Source organism: Oryx dammah, unplaced genomic scaffold (genome assembly GCF_014754425.2).
Source record: "Oryx dammah isolate SB20612 unplaced genomic scaffold, SCBI_Odam_1.1 HiC_scaffold_2, whole genome shotgun sequence".
NCBI classification, from domain to species: Eukaryota; Metazoa; Chordata; class Mammalia; order Artiodactyla; family Bovidae; genus Oryx; species Oryx dammah.
This window is the reverse complement of record NW_024070186.1, coordinates 110,340,447-110,364,041: the sequence shown is the minus strand read 5'-3', so window position 1 is coordinate 110,364,041 and position 23,595 is coordinate 110,340,447. Positions and strand designations below refer to the sequence as shown.

Here is a 23,595-nt window from a genome sequence, read left to right as displayed (position 1 = left end):
AACAAACATAGGAGCATAATTGTGTTTTAACTTGAAACATTTTTTATGTATGACTTGTTGGAAGAGAATTTCAGAATATCTTTTTTTTTTTCTTTCAGAAACCAACAGCCTAGAACTATCTCAAGGCTTAGGAACTTTTCCTTCTGGTTATTATTACAAAGATCAGTGGAGGCCCAGGAGGTTTAAGATGCGCCAGTTTAATGACCCTGACAACATTACAGAATGCTTACAGAGAAAAGTGGTATATTTCTTTGGTGACTCGACAATCAGGCAGTGGTTTGAATACCTCACTACATTTGTTCCAGGTTGGTACTTTGCTTTTTGTTTCATAACTCCCATACATACAAGATCCAGCTCTGAAATAAGCAGACCCAGTCCAGTATCTGCAGGAAGGCACCAGGTGAGGGAAAACTGACTTCTCCGAAGGACTAAAGGCGGGTCCTAATGCTGGAGAGATGAGTGATAGTTTCTGACCAGTGATGGGGCTGTCATGTATCAACGAAAGCTCTGGCTGCCTGTTGCAGTTCACACCACTGACAAGACGTGTGACTCTGGACAAATCATCTGCTTCTCGGGGCTTCCTTTCTCCAAGTGTGCGATGAGGCGCTGGACACTCACCTCACAGGGGTCTTCCCTTCTGACATTCTAGGCTGTGAAATAGAAGTGAACATTTCCTGTTGTTTCTCTTCTAGTTCTGTTTGGTCCTACTCCAAGTTTATAATAGATTTAAATGGAAGGAGGCAGACAAACTGCAGTCCAATTTACTGCATCCAGGCAACAGAGTGTCCCTGTGTCGCCCACTGGGCGGTCCGCTGTGTGACTCTGAGATGAGCTGCCTGTTACCAAGGGAGTCTGGCCAGTCCAGCCTTCTTAGCTTCCTGGTCTCACTGCTGGGCTCTGGGCAGCTCTTCAGACTTGGAATAAAACCCTGCTCATTGGAGGGCCGTCCCTTATTCTCAGGAGGCCTTTTCCTCTTCCCAGAAAGGGTGTGGATAGAGCGAGGAGGGGCGGATCCAGGGCAGCAGGACTGAAAACCCTGCTTAGAGTTTACAGAGCTGACGAACAGCTTTGTGGGAACTGGTTTTTTTTTTTTTTTCATTTTAAATTAATTTTTATTACAATATAGTTGATTTACAATGTTGTGTGAGTTTCTACTGTACAACAAAGTGAGTCAGCTATACATGTACACATATCCCCTCTTTTTTAAGACTTCCCTCCCATTTAGGTCACCACAGAGCACTGAGTAGAGTTCCCTGTTATAATAAAATAGTTATCTATTTTATTATCTGTTAAGTTTACTATTTTATTATCTATTATCACTAAGTATCCATTTCACACAGGTAGTGTATATATGTCAATTCCAGTTTCCCAGTTCATTCCATTCCCCATCCCTCCTTAATATCTGTAAGTTTGTTCTCTAACATCTATGTTTCTATTTCTACTTTGTAAATAAGTTCATCTGTACCATTTTGTGAGAACTATTTTTAATGGCTGTTTATGGACAGGACTTTTTACAAGACAAAATTCCACAGTTGTGAGTGGTTGTGTGTGGTGTTTTTCATTTTTTTCTTCTGTTTATTATATCAACTTAGTTTCAAGTTTCATTTGAAGGAAAGGAGGAAGTAGATATGACCCCCAAAAGTAGAAAATTAATTATGATTTTGATTTGCTTAAAAAAAAAAATGGAAACGGACATAGCAGAGTTCTAGTTGATAAAAGATAAGTTAAGCAGGAGAAGGGAAACCACTTGTATGGCATGATGCTAGGCAAAGTTTGGTGCTGACCAGGCAGGGCCTTCCAGCAGTTGGTATTTGCTTGGTTCTTAAGTTCTAATGAGCTCAGTATTTCCTTTAATAGCAGTGATCACATTGAGTGTCTTGTTCATTTTCCACCATAGCCTTTGCAGACAGATTTTTGCCTGATAAAGCCTTGTGTCAGTGCTTGATCTTAATCTGAAGAAAGAATGGTAAATTGAACTTTTATGCAATTTAATTGGGGCCAAATGCTAAGTAGTAATGAGAATGAGAATTAGGTATGAGAATCTAGAAAAGCCTGGGTGGGACTTCGTGGAAAAAAAAGTGAAACCTTAACTTTAACTCTTAAAACTAAATAATATGGGACAATTATACTTTGATGTTAATTCTTCAGAAATGACTGTAAACTCCTTGAGGGCAAGGACTGTGACTTACCCATCTGAGCATTGCTGACTTTTTTTTTTTTTTGAATCGAGGAAACTAATTTATTATTTACTTTTTTTTTCTTTTTGGCCATGCCATACAACAAGTGGGATCTTAGTTCCGCCACCAGGGATAGAACTCCTGTCTCCTTCGGTGGAAGGGTGGACTCTTAACCACTGGACCACCAGGGAAGTCCTGCCTTGCTGGCTTATAACACATTAGTGCTGGCACAGAATAGATGCTTAGGCAATGTTAATTCAGTTGGGTTGCCAATGGCTATTTAATCTGGTCTGTGTAAGGCACTTGTAGGACTCTTTAGAGATATGAGACAAATCCTCTTTCCTCATGGGGTCAATGTTCAGCTGTAAATTATACAGCTTTTTTTAGGGGTAATAATGGAGGATCATCACTGATTCCTGGAATCAACAGAGGAGCTGGACTTGGAAACCCAACTTAGATAAAGGGGAGGGAGTAAAGGGAATTCTAATTTGTGCTGCTGTCTTTGTTACAACACAGAGAGAAGTTTTCTAAGACATTAACAGAGTTTTCCATGCATAAGGTGAAATTGAAAGTCAGAAGAAGCAAGGTTGCTTCTTTTTTTTTTGCTTATTATAAAAAGAGGTATTTGGTTACTGTTATGTGTTTGTTAAAAAGCCGAAGTTATAGTTTTTGACCTTGAAGAAATATTTATCTGTTAGAACAATAATGTGTAAATGTCAAATTGATGTTTAGATATTCAACAGTCAGTCAATGCAAACAGGAAGATTTCTTGGCCTAACAGTTAGAGGCAAACCGGTTATTTTGCTTCTGAGGTCTAGAATCTATTGCTGATGATATTACTTGTATTTTCATGCTTATGGAGTGACTTAATAAATATGTTAGACTAAAGGTCCACTGAAGCTGGGGGTGGGGGGTGGGGTGCCAAGGTGAAGTGAAATAAGTGTTTACATTTGTACCTTTTTGTTATTTTACTTTTTTAAAAATTTCTTTTTTAATTGAAAGATAGTTGCTTTATAAAATTCTGTTGGTTTCTGCCAAACATCAGCATGAATGAGCCATAGGTATACAGATGTCCCCTCCCTTCTCTCTCCCCATTGTTGTTTTACTTTTATTTTAAAAAATTGTTCTTTGAAGCCACTAACTAAAGAATAATATAGGTATATGGCTTTGTTTAACCATTCTTATGAGTCTGACTTTTCCTTGTTTCAGATTTAGTGGAGTTTAACTTGGGTAGCCCCAAGAATGTGGGTCCATTCCTGGCAGTGGACCAGAAGCACAACATCCTTCTCAAATACCGCTGCCATGGTCCACCCATCCGCTTCACGACAGTCTTTAGCAGTGACCTCCGTTACGTGGCCAATGAGCTGAATGGCATCGTGGGAGGGAAGAACACAGTGGTTGCCATAGCCGTGTGGTCTCATTTCAGCACCTTCCCCTTGGAAGTGTATATCCGGCGGCTCAGGAACATCCGTCGGGCTGTGGTCCAGCTCCTGGACCGCAGCCCTAAGACTGTGGTAGTCATCCGGACAGCCAATGCCCAAGAGCTGGGACCTGAGATTAGCCTTTTCAACAGCGACTGGTATAACTTTCAGCTGGACACCATCCTTCGGAAGATGTTCTCAGGGGTTGGAGTATATCTTGTTGATGCCTGGGAGATGACCCTGGCCCATTATCTACCCCACAAGTTACATCCAGATGAAGTTATTGTGAAGAACCAAGTGGACATGTTCTTGTCCTTTGTGTGCCCCCTGGAGACCTAGCCTGCCAGAGGGAACTGGAGGAATCACTTTTCAGTGACCTTCTCTTTCACCTGCACTACAAAATGATAAACTTTTTTACATAGGTGGCCCTATGCAGAGATGGCTTCTATATGTATTTAAAATTTAGAAAGGAGCTGGACTTTATATAATCATTGTAAGGAGCTTGGAAAATGCAGATTACACTTATATCTACCTATAGGATTTTTTTCCTATCTTGACTTAGCCACGGGCGAACCATTATTAACAGCATATACACATTATACTGCCCTTGTAACCAAAGATACTAATGAGTGTGTCTGAACTAGCTTTTCTTGGCAGGGGATATTACTGTGCTATAAAGTGTGAAAAATGTTCTGACCTAAGTGGAAGGGGCAAGTTTGGTTGGCAATGGAGTGTTTGTAGTTTATCTGGTAAAGGAGCATGTTTGCATGAATAGCATAATTGGTCCATCTTCAGTGGAGGTGAATTTAACCCAAGGCTTGCAGTCGGTGGCTCCTGTAACACACTGAAGACAGCTGTGTCTCAAGAGTTTCTTTTGATGATCCGGTGTTTTTCTGAATTACTTGAAAAGGCCAGTATCCTTGGTCAGAACTTTCTAATGAGAATATTTATAGTGTCCTACTTTAATCTGGAAAAGAAGCAAAAGGGAAAGATGAAAGCAGTATATATAAAATTGATATTTGCATTGGGTGATTGTTAGTTACTTGATTCAGCTAAAGATGAATACTTATTCTAAAATAACCACTTTTGGAACTGAAAGGGAAAATATATAAAGGCAGCTTTATTTTTGTGTTCTGAAGTTTGAGGGTTTTAAGAATTGACTTTTATGTAAAGATTGCTATTGTTTGTTATAAAGTTGTGCAAATTATTTCCAGCAATACTGAGTGTTTCTTTTTTGGTTGTTATTTTGAATTGCATACCCAAATTAGAAATTAAAATCTAATTAAAAATTAAATTTAGATTTTGAAACCTGTGAAGGGTTGATTTGGGCATAAGGTAATGCTTATGCTTGGAAGTAAAAGGTGCTATTCTTACTGGCTACCTTAAAATAATTGAATTATCAATTTTACCTGACTGTCTATATCTTATTAATTTTAAATAAGTTTAAGTTAATTTGTGACCACTTAGTCCTCTTTTCTTTTTGAGCCACATAGAGTCTAGTTTTATTTATCCCTAAAGGAACATGTGATGAATATGACTTTGGGTAAACTCCAGGAGATAGTGAGGGACAGGGAAGCCTGGTGTGCTGCAGTCCATGGGGTTGTGAAGAGTTAAACACGACTTGGTGACTGAACAACAACAACAACAACAACAAAGGAACCTGTGAAGAAACTGTGAAGGCTTCAGAAATGAAGAAAAATGCCTAATGCATGAAAAAAATACACTCAGAAGAATGGGTCAAAGAATCTGAGTTTTTAACTTAAAACAGAGATACGGAGATCTTCCTTTCCTAGCCTTGAGGGCCAGCTTTCAAGTTCAAGTTTATAAAATAAGTAAAGATAATTTTAAATTATTTTGTGAGACTGAAGTAGACCAGGTAGTTAAATATATTAATATAGTTGAATTTTAATGGTCTTTAAGCTTTAGAGTGTTTAATGATCATTTATTTGATCAAAATGCAGAAAATTGTGGAGTCAGCCTTAGTGGCAGACATCCGAGGATTCTGATGCAATGGTGGTATTCTACATTTTGAGAAACACTAAGGGAAGAGGGAAGATAGAACTAAGGAAATAATATTTTTTTGTCTTATTTTAGGGGCTTTTCCCATAACATTTAATTCTGATCAGGATCTAATACTGCAGGCAACATTAGTTCCATTTTATAGATGAAGAACTTGAGTTTGGATTTGAACTAAGGTACATGAGAGTCCATAGCCCTTTTCAAAAGGAACTTTTTGGACTTTGTAAAGTTTTATTTTTCATGAAAGAACTTTGGAGCATTTTCTCAAGTGTCACTGGGGAAGGCTGAGTCATGTCTTCCTAGGAGAATTTCAATTTCCACTGCCTCTCCGGAGCTTTGGAGTGATGCTACTTGTTTGTATAAATGATTTCATGTGACCTCATCTAGTTATTTTTTGATTTAGTGACATTATGTCCTAAAGATTTGATGACACAGTTTCTTAAAGTATGCTCATTCATTCTGTCCTTCTTCTAATTTGTCTTTCTACACTCAAGTGGAAATTTAAAAAAAATACCTAAATGGGGAGTTTGGAATATTACCTAGGCCATTTCTAGATACAATATTTTAATTTCTTCTAAAAAGTTTAACTTAAGCCAATACCACAGAGTTGTGACTGTTAGCATGCCAATTAAATAATATAGTTTATTTTAAATATATATTTTCCATTGTAAGTATAAAGGACGTTAAATATTGAGTTGGCCATGGAAAAACCTGAACAAACATTTTAGCTAACCCAATATAAAAAATTATGAAATCTAGAAAAAGAAAACCTATGGATAGGGTCCATAATTCTATCATCTGAATGCAATGAGCAGTAGCAATTTGGTTTGATTTCTTTTAGTTTTTTAAAATCACATAGCTGTAATCACAGAGAACATGTGATTTGTAAATGTTTTCAAATTTAACATATAAATATTTTCCATTTTTTCATGACTTATTTATAAAAGTCTGTCTAACAGTTTAGCTGAATGATATCATTATATACATAGCTTGGCCATTCAGGTTTATAATAAAATATTAAAACAGTGGTTTATATATAGTTTATGTATGTGTATGCGCTTAGTTGCTCAGTTGTGTCTGACTCTTTGCGACCCCAAGGACACTAGCCTGCCAGGCTTCTCTGTCCATGAGGATTCTACGGGCAGGAATACTGGAGTGGGTTACCATGCCCTCCTCCAGATAATATATGTTGCTTATATATATATATATATATATGGGGCTTATATATACACAGTGGGTTAAAATACTGATTTTTATTTTGGAACAACAGTGTTAACTTCATTTGGTGGGTTTTCTTATATTCTAGAACTCAAATGATTGACTCTAAGCTGCTTGTGAAAGGGAGGCTCCATAATAAAGCCTTTCTATGCAAATTACCAGAGAAGGCAATGGCACCCCACTCCAGTACTCTTGCCTGGAAAATCCCATGGATGGAGGAGACTGGAAGACTGCAGTCCATGGGGTCGCTGAGAGTCGGACTTGACTGAGCGACTTCACTTTCACTTTTCACTTTCATGCATTGGAGAAGGAAATGGCAACCCACTCCAGTGTTCTTGCCTGGAGAATCCCAGGGACGGGGGAGCCTGATGGGCTGCTGTCTATGGGGTCGCACAGAGTCAGACATGACTGAATCGACTTAGCAGCAGCAGTATGCAAATTATATCCTATGGAAGTTAAGAGTAACTTTTCACCAAGCAAATATGTTTGATGTTCCAATATGATCCATTTTTTTTTACCATTCTGAACAACCATCATTTTATTAAATACCAATTGACTGATACTTCCCAGCTTCAGGTATTAAGTGATACATCAGGGTGCTTGACAAGCACATAGAAGGTAAGCCTTTATATCTGTGTGTTACATGCCAGAGGTGAGTCTGTTTCCTGGCTATATTAAAGGAAATAGCAGTTACCCAGAAAGTATTTGGAAATAAATACCCAAGGGAAACAGCAGAAATAAGACCTGCCCCTTCTGAGCCTGGGGTCCTCCCTGCCCCCCAAAAAGCTGTTTAGCATTAGCATTATCTTCGTAGATCTAGCTTGTTGCTCATGCCATAAATCTACTTTTAAGTGTATTCTTTCTCTTGTGTTAAGCAGTATTCTCTCCAGGGTTTATGCCTACAGTGGAGTGCATTTGTCTGACTGCTCAGTGTGCAATAAATAAATAAATATGGAAGGTGCTTTTTTTCTCTTTGAAAGTGAAACTACAGTCCCAGAGTGTAAGGGGTGCGTAGGAATCCAGGGGGAGGTTGGGGGTGGTAGAAAACAACAGGGTGGTCCAGGGCAGCGGTTTGAGGGATCAGAAGGTACAAGGGAACAAAATACACTTCAATTTCATTTTGTCTCAAAAGTGCACTTACCGTTTAGCTTTTTAGACAAAGTGTGAACTTAAGTGTGTTATATTTTGCCTTTTCTCCCCAGTGGTAAAGAATCCCCCTGCTGATGCAGGAGACAGTTTGATCCTTGAGTGGGAAAGATTGCCTGGAGGAGGAAATGGCAACCCACACCAGTGTTTCTGCCTGGGAAATCCCATGGACAGAGGAGCCTGGAGAGCTGAAGTCCATGGGGTCACAAAAGAGTCTGACACGGCTGAGCAACTGAGTGCGCTCGTGTCCACACGCACACACACACTCACACATTCTTCCTGAGATGAGAGGAAGTCAGGCTTCTTTCAGGCTCTGCTGTCTTAAAGTTTTGAGGACCTTCTGGTGTTTAGGTCTAGATGCCCATTCCTGTTGGAGAACCAGACATTTCCTGTCTGATTGTAACGCTGGATTGTAACACTGCAGAGGTGGGGGGTGGGGGTGGGGATGGCAATACAGAGATGACAGTAGAAAGTATCCATAAAGAAAAAAAGCCACAGTGAAACCAAACATCCTAGAAGAAATCCTATCCTTTCGGAGTTGCCTAATAGTTCATTCTCTGTTTAAATTCATTCCACATGAAAATTTTCGTGTTAGAGGAACTCTGTTTTACTTACATCTCAGATTCCTTGTCCTTTAGTTTGTCAGTGAAGGCACACAATAAGGACACTGCTTTCTGATTGCTGTGTTTGAAGAGCTCGGTTGTAGAAAGCACCCCCGTTCTCCCCACCCCCGGCCCATTTAGGGGGCTGTTCAGAAAAAGCCAAAGAAAAAGAGAAGGTGGATTTAAGGAGGTAACTCTAACGTCTGGCTGTAACTTCACTGAGAGGTTTTCAAAAGGCGTCCCCAAGAGAAACGTTTTATTCATAGATCTGTGTCTGATTCCTCTGCGCAGTTCCAGTCCAGGTCTTGGAGCCTGCCCTTGAGGGGAATGTCCGTGACTTGGGTCAGTACCTTTCTGGCCTGGGAATTTCCAGGGTGCAGAGAAAAAGTCCACGAACTGAGTCCTTGCTGCTCCCTTCCTGCCTCCTCTGCCCCTCCTCTGTGCCCACGCAGCCCCTTTCGAATGAGAGTTTGACCGTGTTCTGTATTTTAGAAAACTGCTCCTTAGCTTCCCCCGCCCCCATCCCTTTCTAGAGCAGTGTGTAGCAAGCCAACACTATAAAGGGGGCCGGTAGAGGGGCTGGCCTCCTCCAGCCAAGAGGTCAGACACCGAGTTCTTAGAGAAAAAGGCTGTTTAACTGCTGCTGCTGCTGCTTATCATGTAACCTCAAAAGGAAACTGATCGTCTTTCTCATGCCCTCACGTACTTGGGTTATTATCGCTGATTACAGCTGGAAACAGTTGATTTGCCTTTACGTATTTGTATGACTTGACTCTTCAAACACAAAGGTATATTTTTATTATTTGATATTTAGTATGAAAAAGTCTCTTAAATGATGATTTTTTTTTTCTTTTTTCATATCCAGATTCTTTACTTTGGAGTCACTTTCTGATACTTGTTTGGGGGCAAAATATTAGGGGGCAGGTATTTTGGGGAAGGACAATCTGGGATGTCTTTTTAGTTTGGTGATGACTATGAATTGTGTCTGTTCTTCCTGAAGCCAGGAAAGACTAAGATGGTGATGGAGGAGGTGGATAGAATGGGTGATGAAAGTATCATAAAACTAACGTACAAACAGCCAGTGAAGTAACAGCTATGATACTATGATACTCTGGGTAGCAGTCTCCCAGGAGGTTTGAGTGTGGGTTTAGTGGTGTATTTCTCACCAAGGGTAGGCACAGAGCTATATCTTTATGGAAAAATTTTTCTGAATAGGTCAAAATGTTGTATAGTATGTAATTCTTAAGTTACCTTTGTAAAATGAAAGACATGCATTACCCATTTTATGAATGAAGGAAACCTTGAAATTTGATAACTTGGCGGTTCCTTCAGATCTATTACACTCTGGGATTTTGTATGAAAAAAATGAATTTTTAGGTAGGATGGATTGAGAGTCTCTCCATGAGGATTAGTGAACTGGCTGGCCATCATGGGGTGGGGGTGTCTCAGAGGATGACATTTATTACATAAGTTTTAAGCACTTGGTAATATATATTCCCTTACTTTAAATCTGGCATCTAAAAAAATACATTATTGATCAGGCTGGATAAATTTTTGTTTTGGGTTTTTGTTTTTGTTTGTTTTTGTTTTTGCCTCTCTTGTCAGTAAGTTGTTTAGACAGTAAAAGGAGAGAAAAATTTCCGAGGCTTATTTACCACCCTCAACAATCCTTGATAGAGATCAGCCACACAGATCATCTAAACGTTCAGATAACCCTAAAGTCTTTTTATTTGGCTTCAGAGCACAGTGTCTGGTCCACTCCCCCCACCCCATTATAATATCATTTTGCTTTGGCTAAAGACACAGTTGGTTAGGGTACAGATGCTGTAGAAGAGACAGTCTGGAAAGAGTTAGCACAAGAAGTGGGCCCACAGGGGTTCCCTGCTGGCCTAATGGTTAGGATTCCAGGCTTTTAATGCCAGGGGTTTGGGGGGGAGCCTCAGTTCGATTCCTGGTGGAGGAACTGAGATCCCTTAAGGTGCACACACAGCGGAAAAAGGGGGAAAAAAAGAAGTGGGCACACAGCAAAACATCATGGTCAGCGATCAGCACTAATCTGTCCTGGCAGGGAGGTGATGACCGAGCTCGGCACAAGTTACTGGTCCAACTTCCGACCTTTCCTCATTGAGGCAAACCTCTATCATTCTGTTTTGTCCTGAAAGGAGTCCAGAAACAAAAAAAAAAGTCTTCTCAGATGTTAAAGACCTACGGAGAGCCCTGCCGAGAGGGAAGATTTTCAAATGATTCTGGGATCCAGGGTGAACTGCTCCTGAGAAAGCCATTTCCCTTTGGCTCTAAGCTGACACTGATCTGGTGGCCTCTTGATTTTCTCCCCAGGTTAACAGGAAGATCAGGAAGCTGGCTTCACCTTTTGGCTTTCTTGGCCTGATGCTGAACTCCTGATGGTGAGAAAGGTGGATATTCCTCATTCCAGATGCTACCTGGGTCTTGACTGATGTAGTCAAAGTGGGCAGTGGGATGTTTTCTAAAGTTTCTGTGATTCTTGGATTTTTGAATTTGCCTCAAAGTTATTATGAACTTTTTAGGCGTTTTACTGTGATTTCTTGTGAACTAAGATTTTTTTTTTTTTTGGTGGTTCAGCATCTTTTTAACCAATTTGAATTTCCACTATTTTCCACGAGAGGAGGGCGCATGCATATATCTAAGAGGGGAATTCAGCTCTCTGATGACTGGCAGTTTCGGGGTTATGTAATCTCACAGATTCAGAGAGTACCATGCTCCATACAGTTTTGGTGAAGCCCGTCATTAGAGCTAGCATACGTGGTTTCTGATTAAAGCATTTCCTGTTCCTTTAATTTGGGACGGACTGTGAGGTAAAACACTTTCCTTCCTAAGTGAATGAAAGTATTTTACTGCTTCTTGGGGGCGGTTCATGGATAGGGAATTAACATTTATTAAACACTCATTTAGGGAGATGACCAACAAGGTCTGATTCAGCTGTCATAATGGCATCTGAGGTAGCATCAGTACCCTTATTTTATAAATGAGGAAAGTGAGGCTCAGAGGGATGGCCCATGGGTTCAGGGTCACCCAGATCCTAAATGGCAGAGCTTGAGCTAAATCTTAGGGGCCTTGTCCCACAGCCAAGGCACCAGGCCACTGGGATATTAGCGGAGGAGCAATGGAAAGACATCAACCTCTTTTCAGAGTCCTGACTTCCAAGGGTCCTTCCTTTTCCTTCATTCATACCTGGCTGCTGTCCACTCCCTGTTCAGATCTAACTGCTCATTAGTTATGGGAGTTGATAACCGCCATGACCCTTTATGTTTTAAGAAGACCACAGGAAAATCTTTCAGACCTCAAAGAGCAAAGCAATAGGGTGGAACTGATGGAAGTGGTTGGACTACAGTTTGGAAAGAGCCAGCGTCTTACTTATTGAGCTGTTTTTGGACACAGCAGCTGGAACTGTAAAGGAAGTGGAATCTAGCTGCTTGTTCACGTTGCTCCTCTCAGGATGTTCCCTGCCCTGCTGGAAAGCTAAGGCTTGCAGGAGCATTCCTAGTCATACCTCTGGTGAAGGGCCCTCTGCTGCTGCTGCTTCTGAAGACAGAAGCTGCAGGTACCTGGCAAATCCATTCACCTGCTCTCTACCATCCCTGCTATCACAGAGTGAGTTACTACCTGAACTGACTTCTTTGTATGTGGGGGTAGCCCCCAGGACGGAAAATTCCATGCTTTGTATCTGTTTTTTTCTTTTTTAATTTTTTTGCATGATTCTTCTCTAGTTTGCCTTTCCTATAGGGCCCATAGTATAGGATGTTTGGTTGCATGCAGAGTTGCTTCAGTTGTGTCCTATTCTTTGCAACCCTTTGGACTGTAGCCCACCAGGCTCCACTGTCCATGAGATTCCCCAGGCAAGAATACTGTTGTGGGTTGCCATGCCCTCCTCCAAGGGATCTTCCCGAACCAGGGATCAAACCTGCATCTCTTATGTCTCCTGCATTGGCAGGCAGGTTCTTTACCACTAGTGCTACCTGGGAAGCTATAAGTATAGGATGAGTGGAGTAATAAATAAATCTACTTGGATGGTTAAAAAATAAAATGCTGTGATTAATGGAGGAAGAATTTCAATACCTGTCTTTTAGGGCAGTGTTTCTCAAACTTTAATGGTGTGTAAGAATTACCTTGTGGTCTCACTGAACTATAGATTCTGTTTCAGGAGGTCTGGGGTGGAGCTTGTAATTCTGCATTTTTTAAAAGTGTGGAGTACAGTTGTTTTACAATGTGTATTAGTTTCTATTGTACAAAAAAGTGAATCAGTCACATGTACATATATATCGCCTCTTCCTTGTATTTCCTTCCCATTTAGGTCATCACAGAGAACTGAGCAGAGTTTCCTGTGCTATACAGTAGGTTCTCATTAGTTATCTATTGTATACATAGTAGTGTATATATGTTAATCCCAATCTCCCAGTCCACCCCCCCTTCCCCCTTGGTATCCATATGTTTGTTCTCTATATGTATACGCCTAATTCTGCATTTTAATGAACTTCCACATGATGCTGAGGTTGCAGGTTCCACACTCTGAGCTGCAAAATTATAAGACTCCTTAAATTACAGGTAATAGAAAAATTATGGAGTTTTTCTATAAAATCTACATATGTCATTTTACCATGTATAAAAATAAATTATTTCATGGTTATGTTAAACAACAATGGTAATGTTACATTCTCTGTGCATGATACGAAATATCTGAATTAAACTTCCCCAAATCCTGTTAATCAATTAGATGTTATATCATCTATACAATTTATAGATATTTGGAGACATTGAAAATGAATTTCTCCCTTTTTGCTTAGACGTTTAGTAGCACTCGTATGTTGCATTCCCAGCCCTCTGACTATTTCAGTCAAATTTGCTGTTTGTTATGACACCCATTTTTTAGAGTGGCTAACACTGCAATTATGCCTCTTCAAAGAGGGTGATGTTATATACAAGAGGGAAAAATAGATTTTTGTGGGGAATATTTCAGGTATCAAAATGGTTTGTGACCATTGTTCATAAACAGATAGAGAGTATACTTGTGGTTTTAAACTTTCATCAGGAGACAATTAGGGCAAAAATATCTACAAGGTTCCATAGTGGGTGTGATAATGAAAGAAAGGTTGAGACACAGAGCTGTTAATGCTCTTACACATACTTATTCAACTGAGGTAAACAAAGATTTTACCCCTGCCCTGCTGTCTCTTTGTGTCTGCATCTGTTCCATGGAGTTTTAAAGCACCAGCTTCCAGAAAAGAGATGATTCCTTTTTTTCATATTTATTTATTTAAGAGCATTTTCTTTTATTATATCATTAAATGTTTTTAATATTTTAAGAAATAGAGTAAAATATACATCAGTTCAGTTCAGTTCAGTCACTCAGTGGTGTCCGACTCTTTGCGACCCCATGAATTGCAGCACGCCAGGCCTCCCTGTCCATCACCAACAACAAAGTTTATAATCTTAACCATTTTTAAGTGTACAATTCAATGGCATTAAGTACACTTACATTGTTATACAATCATCTCTGCTATTCATCTTTAGAAATTTTTCATCTTCTCAAACTGAAACTTCATATGCATCGAACAATGACTGCCCATTTGCCGTCCCTCCCCCAGCCCTTGGCAACCTCTATTCTACTTTCTGTCTCTATGAAATTAACAACTTTAGACACTTAATATAAGTGGGATCATACAATATTTGTCCTTTTGTGACTTGCTAATTTCACTTCCTAATATCCTTAAGGTTCATCCAAATTGCAGCCAGAAATGCCTTTTAAGGCTGAATGATGTTCCATTTTATGTACATAGGCTATTTTGTGTGTCACTTCTTCCCTGATGGACACTTGGGTTACTTCCACGTTTTGGTTACTGTGAATAATGCTGCAGTGAACATAGGCATATAAATAATCTGTTTTTAGACTCTGCTTTCAATTATTTTGGGTGCATACCCAGAAGTGGAATTACTGGATCATATGCTAGTTCTGTTTAATATGACCATTTTCTATAGCAGCAGTACCAGGATGCTTTTTTACTCATGTTGTGCAGTGTTTGGCCAAGTGCAGTGAACATGACAGGGATATGAAGTTCAGAGTAAATAATCTTCAGAATAATTTGGCGTCATGACTATTACATCAACCTTTCCAACACACTTACCCTTGCATGTTCACATATTACAGTGTGTGTGCTTACAAACAAGTGCATGGCTGGGGATTTAATACATATGGATCAGATCTTTTTGCAAATGTGGACCACTTGAGTGGAATCCTATGTTTAAGAGAAACCTCGGAAGGCTTGTGGGAGATTTAAAAGGATCAGAGCTACAAAGGCAATCTACAGATGTGAATGGAGACTAACCCAACTGAGGGCAGGAATTACAGGAGTTTGGGTTTTCATTCTCCTTTCCTTTCTTCCATCTCCTTCTCTCACCTCTGCAGCTTATGTGTGCAGTCACTCCATGAATTTTGGTTGAACAAATAAACCAGAATGGAAAGAAAAATGAAGTAATTATTTGTTTTCTAACCTGTGAAAAACTATTTTGAAGGCTGTAAGAACTTGCTATTTTATACCTCTGTTCAGGGTAAAGGAGGTGAGTTTAATTAGGGGTGGAAGACAAGTGTTGGCGTTATGGAAAACGAGCCCTAGGCAAGGCTGCTGAATTTACCCTTGGCATCTCTCGTGGCAGGACAGAGGAACTAGAACTATCTGAAGGATGGCAAATGCTGATGTACCTAATGTCAAAATCTAGGGATGGCCCCAGATTGCAGTGAAAATGTTTGTAGCAGAAGGAGGTAGAATGTGTGATGGCAATATTTGCTAAAGAATATGCGGTCTTCATCCCGTTCCTCACTTATATGTTTGTCAGTTATCTGGGTTTCATGTCATTCATCTTGTGGGAGAGCTTTCTTAAAATGAAGATAGCCTTTTTAAGAAAGGTTACTGTTTCTATCTTAGTGTAGATTAATTTTGAAATCCCTTTTTGAAATTTTACTGGAAGAGGAGGGCTCTGAGACTGCCCTGATCAGATTGCAGATATGGGGTCAGATGCAGCAGCAGGAGAACGTTCACTCCGATGTGCTCAGGTGGCATCCTGTCCTCTAGGATAGGGCTCCAAGTTTGACTCCATGAGTCTCCTCCTCCATATTCTCTTCAAGTTGTGCTGGTGGTACAAACAGGCCACCAGCCTGTCATTGATTGAATGATAACCAATCAATGGAGCCTTGGAGCTTTGAAAAATGGGTATCAACTACAACTATCACAATCGAGTGTATGCCGTGTGCCAAGAGTTGTGCTAGGCATGTCAGGTATACTACCTCATTTAAGCTACATGCTGACTGAATTCAGTGATGTACCCATTTTATGGATGAGAAAACAGAGTCATAGAGAAGTTAATTAAAGCTTCGTGGCTATTAGGTAAATGAAGCTGGGAAATGAACCCAGGTTTGTTTGGCTTGTACTTTTAAGCAAGGGGTGAAGAATATCACAGGCAAGACTTCTAGCTTGGATAAAAGTCTGGGATGAATTAGTGTGCTGTTTTCCAGCATCACTTGTAAGGACTGCATGTTGAGTAGTAGATAGATATATGAACAGATAGTGCACGTTAGTCTGCTCGGGCTGCCGTAACAATACTACATCCTGGGCAGCTTAAATAACAGAAATTTATTTGCTCACAGTTCTGGAGGCTAGAAGTCCAAGATCAACGTGCCAGCGGGTTTCTCCTGAAACCTCCTTGGCTGGGGGATGGCTGCCTTCTCATGTGTGCATGTATGGCCTTTCCTCTGCACACACGTCCCTGGTGTCTCTTTCTCTTTTAACAAGGACTTCGGCCAAATGGATTAAGGCACATCCTAATGGCTTCATTTTAACTTAATTATTCCTTTAAAGGCCCTTATCTCCAAATATAATCACACTCTGAGGTCCTGGGGTGGGGGCTTCAGCATAAGAATTTGGGAAGTACATAATTCAGCCCATAACAGATCTGATGCAGCTGGATTTTGAAAGGGATGAAAACCAGGCCTAGGGATTTGGTTTTGATGTGGGAGGTCATGGGGTCCAATTGTGGTTGAGCAGGGCTTTCCCAGACAAATTTCTAGCTGCTCTTCAATGTGATACTTGTGAGAACGAGGACTATAGGATATGTGGGGAATATTTGGAGAATGAACTATTGGTACTTTTTTTTTTTTTTTACAGTGAAATGAAGGAGCAGAAAGAGTTGAAATATGTGGGGAATATTTGGAGAATGAACTATTGGTACTTCTTCTTTTTTTTTTTTTTTACAGTGGAATGAAGGAGCAGAAAGTGTTGAAATATTAAGTCCTCTAGATGTTTCCAGAAAACTGATGAGAGTCTTGGTGAGGGCTAAAGGAGCCAAGAGGGGAGCTAGGTTGGTTTTAGTTTTGTTGATTTTACTTTTGGCATCATGGATTTAGAACTCAGAGAAGAAGTTGGAGCTGGAGTTAGGAATCCAGAGGTTTTAATACAGGTCAGTGTTGACCTGTGGAGTGGAGAATCTTGCTCAGAGTTCAAGACAGACAGGAGACAAAAACTCTCAGATCTCAAACTGCTTTTCTGTCACATAGATTTGGAGGATAATACAGAAGTTTTCTAGGACTTCTTTGGCTAAAATAGCATCTCTAGCTCTCTCCCTTTGCCTTGCTATGTTTTTCTTCATAGCACATTATCACAGTCTGGCTTATTTTTCAATTTTTTTTCTTTTTTGGTTGTGCAACATGGCTTGTGGGACCTTAGTTCCCTGACCAGGATATAACCCTGGCCCCAGCAATGGAAGTTTGGAGTCCTAACCACTGGACAGCCAGGGAATTCCCCTTTACATTTATATAGCTGTTTTATTATTGTCTGTCTTTTCCAGTAGAATGTAAGCTCCATGAGACCATAGGCTATTTTTGTCCAGGACTGAATTCTTAGTACCTGGAAGAGGGTTCAGAACATTGTAGGTGCCCAATAAGTATTTGGTGAAAGAAGCTATAACTAAGTTATTTTTCATGTCTAATATAATTTAAATTGATGACAGATTGCTAAATATTGTCTTTTTATCTTTTCTTAAAATATTTTTCCTTAACAAGTATCTTTAGATAAATGAACACACTGGTACATATATCTGAGAATCTTGAAATACAGAGTTTAAAATTTCAGTTTTGTTTCTGTTTGTGTTTATCTTTAAATTCTACTTTCCCCAAATCATGATCACGTAGTCCCTTCTCTGCAGTGGCACCCCTTTATGAGAAAGTAGGTGTGACTTTTTAAAAAAAATCCAAGTGTTTCAGCAATCTGGTTACTCTTATCAGATTATCTGTTTGCATCTACTCTCTCTCTGCGGTAATTTTCATAGAAGGTTACTTGTGGAGTCTTTGGCTTCTGTCATCATCTCTTTCCCTTTTACTCATCACACCTGTATTTAAAGATTCATCTCTCGGTGTACCTATGTAGGTACCAGCAGTCTGTTCAAACTTAAGTCTATTGCCTTTCTCTACAATTTTCTCCAGAAGGGCTGCTGTTTTACAGTATTGTGTCTCATAAAATATAGGTCAGCTAGGCATTTAAACCAAGTTCAGCCTACTTCTCTTTTCTAAGAAATCATAAATGAAAGGTACCTGAATATTCTTGTATTTTATACAGATGTGAAGTCGCTCAGTCATGTCCGACCCTTTGTGACCCCATGGACTGTAGCCTACCAGGCTCCTCCATCCATGGGATTTTCCAGGCAAGAGTACTGGAGTAGGTTGCCACTTCCTTCTCCAGGGGATCTTCCTGACCCAGGGGTTGAACCCAGGTCTCCCGCATTGCGGACAGATGCCTTACCGTCTGAGCCACCAGGGAAGTCTTATAAAATCTAGTTCCTCTTTTTTAGGTAGTCTGAGTGGTATAAGTGGCACTAGAATTATTGGGTAAAGTAAGTTAGAGTGATAGTTCTCCAACAAATCAGGAATTCCTCCTTAATGGTCTATCAAAATCACTAGGGAGGTGTTTTCAAGGGCCATGCAACCCCATTTTGAAGACTAGTTTTCAGAGAACACGTTACTGGTGGGAGTATATCCTACCTCTCAGGTGTGCTGGGAAAGGAAGGGGTTGAGAATCAAAGATTCTGAGGGTGAAAACATTCAATAATAGTAGTTACTCTTAATCTTATCAGTATATAAAAGTATTACTATATTGGGTCTATGATTATTTTTTATTTTGAAGGGTAATGATGTCTTTCCCTGACACAATCTAGGTTAAAGTCTCCTTCTCAGTACTTAAACATTTTTATAATTAGTCTTTCTATCTGGTACATACTATTGTCCTTGTTATAGAAATTCAAAATAAATCCCTATAAACGTATGTGAAAAAAACCAAGCCCCTAACTCTTTTCCCTCCTCAAAGCCCCCAAACTTTAAGTTTTAAATTCTGAATCAAGAGTTCTAAAAGTAAAATTCTTCTTGATAAAATTCTTCCTCATAGAAGACCCTAATCTAATTTGACAGATATATGTCACCTGTGTTTAGAAGGGAAGAGAAGATTATGCCATGAAAATTTTAAAAAGATAAGTCAACATATAAATCAATCCAGTCAACATGTTTATTAAACAGCTGTGTACTGAGCACTTAGAAGTATGGTATCCTATTTCTCTATTAACAAGGCATTATTAAGCTCAAATTAACTCACTTTTCAAATTTAACCTTTTCTTCTAGGAAAAGAGAAGGTTTAAATCGTTACCTAAAAAAAAGTGGAATGATGTTTGGGAGTTTCGTAGCTTCACATCTTTGCAGATTTACATGGGCCAATACCTTATACAAAGGAAGAGTGAAGGGTTTTTCTCTCAAAAGTCTTCTTTGCTTAATGACTTCAGATTCCAAAATTCAACTACAAAACATTCAGTTCTTTGGGCTAAATTATCTTCAGATCTTTTTTTCTCTTGAAAAAGTGATTATTCCCACGAAAGGAAACAAAGTTATTTATTTATATTACAATGTGAATTAGTTTATCAGGATATATTAAAAAAAATTTTACTTTATACTGAAGTACCATTGGTGGCTCAGATGGTAAAGAATTGGCTTGCAATGCGGGAGACCTGGGTTCAATCCCTGTGTTGGGAAGATGCCCTGAAGAAGGGAATGGCCCACTCCAGTATTATTGCCTGGAGAATTCCATGGACAGAGGAGCTTGGTAGGCTCCATGGGGTCGCAAAGAATCAGACATGACTGAGCGAATTTCACTTCACTTCATCATTGATGAACAATGTTGTGTTAGTTTCAGGTGTAGAGCAAAGTGATTCAGTTATCAGCATTTTCTTTTAAAAAATATTTATTTTATTTTTGGCTGTCATGAGTCCTTATTGCCTCGTGGGCTTCTCTCTGGCTGCAGAAAGTGGAGGGCCACTCTAGCTGCAGTGGGCTTCTCATTGTGGTGGCCTCCCCTGTTGTGCAGCATGGGCTCTAGAGCCTGTGAGCCTCTGTAGCTGTGGCATGTGGGCTCAGCAGCTGCAGCCTCCAGAGCACAGGCTCAGCAGTAGTTACGCAAGGGCTCATTTACTCCTGGGCATGTGGGATCCTCCCGGACCAGGGATGGAAACCACGCGTCCTGCATTGGCAGGCAGATTCTTCTCTACTGAGCCACCAGGAAAGTCCAGTCTTTTGTTCTTAAAAACTGAGCTAACTTCCCAGAGGATGGAAGGTTTTTTTTTTTTTTTTTTTTTAATAGTAGGAGGATGTATAGGGAAGGATAATTCTGGACTATGTGTTACTGTCTGGAGTCTATAGATTTGTGCAGGAAAAGAGTAGCAAAAAGGAAAATGGAGAGGAAAAAGGGGAGTTTGGTGAAGACTTCTTTCTTCATTCTGTTTCAGGCAGTTCAGATTTTAGTAACTTTAAAGCAGGCGAGAATGGACAATAGTCCTACATCCAGTATACATGATGGTGGTTTCTTTCATATATGTGGAAATGAAATATCTGAGTTGTCGACAAGGCAGAGAAAGCAGAAGCAACCACAGAACTGGTAATTCTCTGTCCTTTTAGACAAGGCATACCTTATATTTCTATTTTGGATAAAGTTCTATTTTCTGTGTCTATTTTGGATAAAGTTCATTACCATAAACAGAAACCAGGAAACACCCTCATGAACTGAGAACAATTTACTCTACAGCTGAATTTTAGGAGAGTGCACTTGTATTATGTGAGTCTAGATCATTACTTATTAGATATTATAGTATATCAGGTGAGCCCTTCAGACCAACACTGAGTGTTACTCCATTGTACACAGCAGATAATTTTGCACGAATCATACACACATTTATAGCATGTGAATATCTTCTCAAATTCAATGGAAAAACATTTCATTTCTTTGGAATGAAGTGTTAAAGGGGAAGACAAACTTGTTTCATCTTCCAGTTTACATACTGGAATTTCACTCTGTTGCTGGACTGGAAGGCATTTCAGGATATTGTAGCACTGCTGTGATTCAGCCTCTGTTACAGGTGTCTAAATTGGCTGAGATGTTTAGCTGTGTGCCTGGCTTTGCACAAGCAGCCTCTTCTGCCCATCTATCAGAAACCAGGCCTTGGGTACTCACTGGAAAGCAGTAGAGTTACTTTATATCATGGACATCATAAGTGCTCAGAAAATATTTATGAGACAAAGTGGAACACGGCACCTTTTATATATATTTTATGTAAGAGAAAGCCCCAGAGGGATGTCTCCAGGGACACTCCAGCATTAATTTTTCCTTGACACAATCAGTATAATATGCAAAATTGTGTGTACTGCACATACGGTACTTAGAGGTGTTCCCGATTCATTCCGTCAGCACTGAGGAGTGTTCCAAGATGTGCAAACATTTCATTAATTCACCCTCATGATAATTACGTTACTAGACAGGTAGATTTGTCTGCTTTGAGAAGTTTCCTCAAAGGAAATATAAAGGTGTACTATGCTTTGCTATCAGATGTTAATAATTTGCTGCAAACAGGATCCAGGAAATTATCTTCAGAGCCAATTTTTTCATCTTCCCAGGCCAAAAGACACAAAATAGTGTTACATCATTTGTGAGGAAGCAGCTTGTGGCTCTCCATAGCTCTAGCTTTCTGGGCCATAGCCTGATAGGTCAGATGCTATGAGTGATCCATTGGGAAGTATTATGAGTCTCAGTAGAACTGAGTATATATATCTCAGTAATAGTATCTGGGTATATGATACTACCTGATAGAATGTTCATGTTTCTGGATATAAGACAGGATCAAGACAGGACTTTTTGTTTGATGCACCCAGTGCCTAGAAAAGTACCTCCCACTTAGAAGGCAGTATCATATTGAAGGATAAATGAAAATATAAAATATATGGTCTAATTTATTCCTCTGCATTAAAAAATCTATTAAATACCCAGAAATTTAGATGTGTCTTGAGATGTTCAAAAGTGTTTTACATTGATACAGAGATAATACATTGCTATTTTTCAGAGAAATCATAAAAAATCACCATATTAGATAATATGATATCGGTTTTGAAAACTCCTAAAAACATTTTATATTCTTTACAAAGTTGATATCAACCAAAGAATCCTGGGCTAAGACAGCTGAGTTTTTTAAATTTGGAAGATACATGAAATAGTTTTATAGTAATCCAGGTGCTGAGAATGAAGGGGCCAAAGCATCTATTTTGATGTCTGTGATGTTTTTGGAAGCACTTACATTTGTTTCTACCAATCAATTAATGTACTATGTAACAAGCTGTTGGCTGCTTACAAGGGATACACATCCTAGGAATTTATAGTGGAACAGAAGGGACAGACTCACCCAAATGGATGATTTCAGCACAGCTTAAGAGCTGTGATGTAGCTCTGTGTGGGGATGCAGAATAGGGGTCTTTATGCCAGTCTGGGAGTGAGAGTGAGGGTGGTAAGGAGGGAAGGTCAAGGAAGGCTCCAGGGGTGTTGGATGTTGATCTGAGTGTTGGCAAAGGTGAGTATGAGTTGGCCAGGTGAGGAAGAGTAGAGCATTTGTGCAGAAGGGACAGAGGAAGCAAAGTCCCAGATCTGTGAGCGACTGTATTCAGTTTGGGGCTTCCCAGGTTGGCTCAGTGGTCAAGAATCTGCCTGCCAATGCAAGAGCATTAGACACTCAGTTGTGTCTGACTCTTTGTGACTCCATGGACTGTAGCCCGCCAAGCTCCTCTGTCCATGGGATTCTCCAGGCAAGTATACCAGAGTGGCCAATGCAGGAGACACAGGTTCAGTCCCTGGGTTGAGAAGATCCCCTGGGGTAGGAAATGGCAACCCACTCCAGTATTCTTACCTGGGAAATCCCATGAGGAAATCCCAGACAGAGGAGTCTGGTGGGTTATAGTCCATGGGGGTCACAAAAGAGTTGGACACAACTTTGCAACTAAACAACAACAACAAATATTCAGTTTGGGAATGCTGCAAGTAAAGAGGAAGAAGAGACTTGTGAGCAAGGCAGGGCTTGGACAGCTGCCATCCTAAGAAGACTCAACTCAATGCTAAAGATGACTGGGAGCCATCTGAAGCATCCTTAAGTGGAATAAAGAAATTTTTAGATTTGGGTATTATATGGCATGCTGATGGCAGTCTGGAGGATGGATTTTAGGTGGACAAAGCTAGACGGGTAATCATTTGGCTCAGGTCAGAGATAAAGTCCTGTCTTGGCCAGTTTAAATAGAGATGAAGAAGAGAGGAATGTTCCAGAGTCAGGTGTTCAACAATTATTTGTTCAATATGGAACTATTAGTTTGAATGATATATTGCCTACATCCTAACAAAAACCTTTACTTACTAATTTATGTTAAAAACTATAATTTCTATACTAGAAAAAATAGTATTTAAAAATTATTTATTTATTTTACTTTTGGTTGTACTGGGTCTTCACTGCAGTACACAGGCTTCTCATTATGGTGGCTTCTCGTTGCAGAGCATGGGCTGCAGTGTGCGTGGGCTCAGTAGCTGTAGCTGGTGGGCTCTAGAGCACCAGCTCACAGTGGTGGCACAGGGGCTTAGTTGCCCCATG

The 23,595-nt window shown here is 39.9% G+C and overlaps 1 protein-coding gene across 2 annotated transcripts in view; it reads left to right on the top strand.

Annotated features, from left to right (window-relative positions):
• Positions 1-7,551, top strand: part of NXPE3 (neurexophilin and PC-esterase domain family member 3) — a 60,257-nt gene extending 52,706 nt beyond the window's left edge. The window contains exons 5-6 of one of the 2 annotated variants that reach the window (XM_040225555.1): positions 99-305; positions 3,387-7,551. In XM_040225555.1, coding sequence (XP_040081489.1) covers positions 99-305; positions 3,387-3,937 — 758 coding nt within the window. In that variant the 3' untranslated portion in view covers positions 3,938-7,551. The remainder of the gene's footprint in view (positions 1-98; positions 306-3,386) is intronic. The other variant, XM_040225565.1, reaches the window with a different exon arrangement.
• The last annotated feature ends 16,044 nt before the right edge of the window (positions 7,552-23,595 follow it).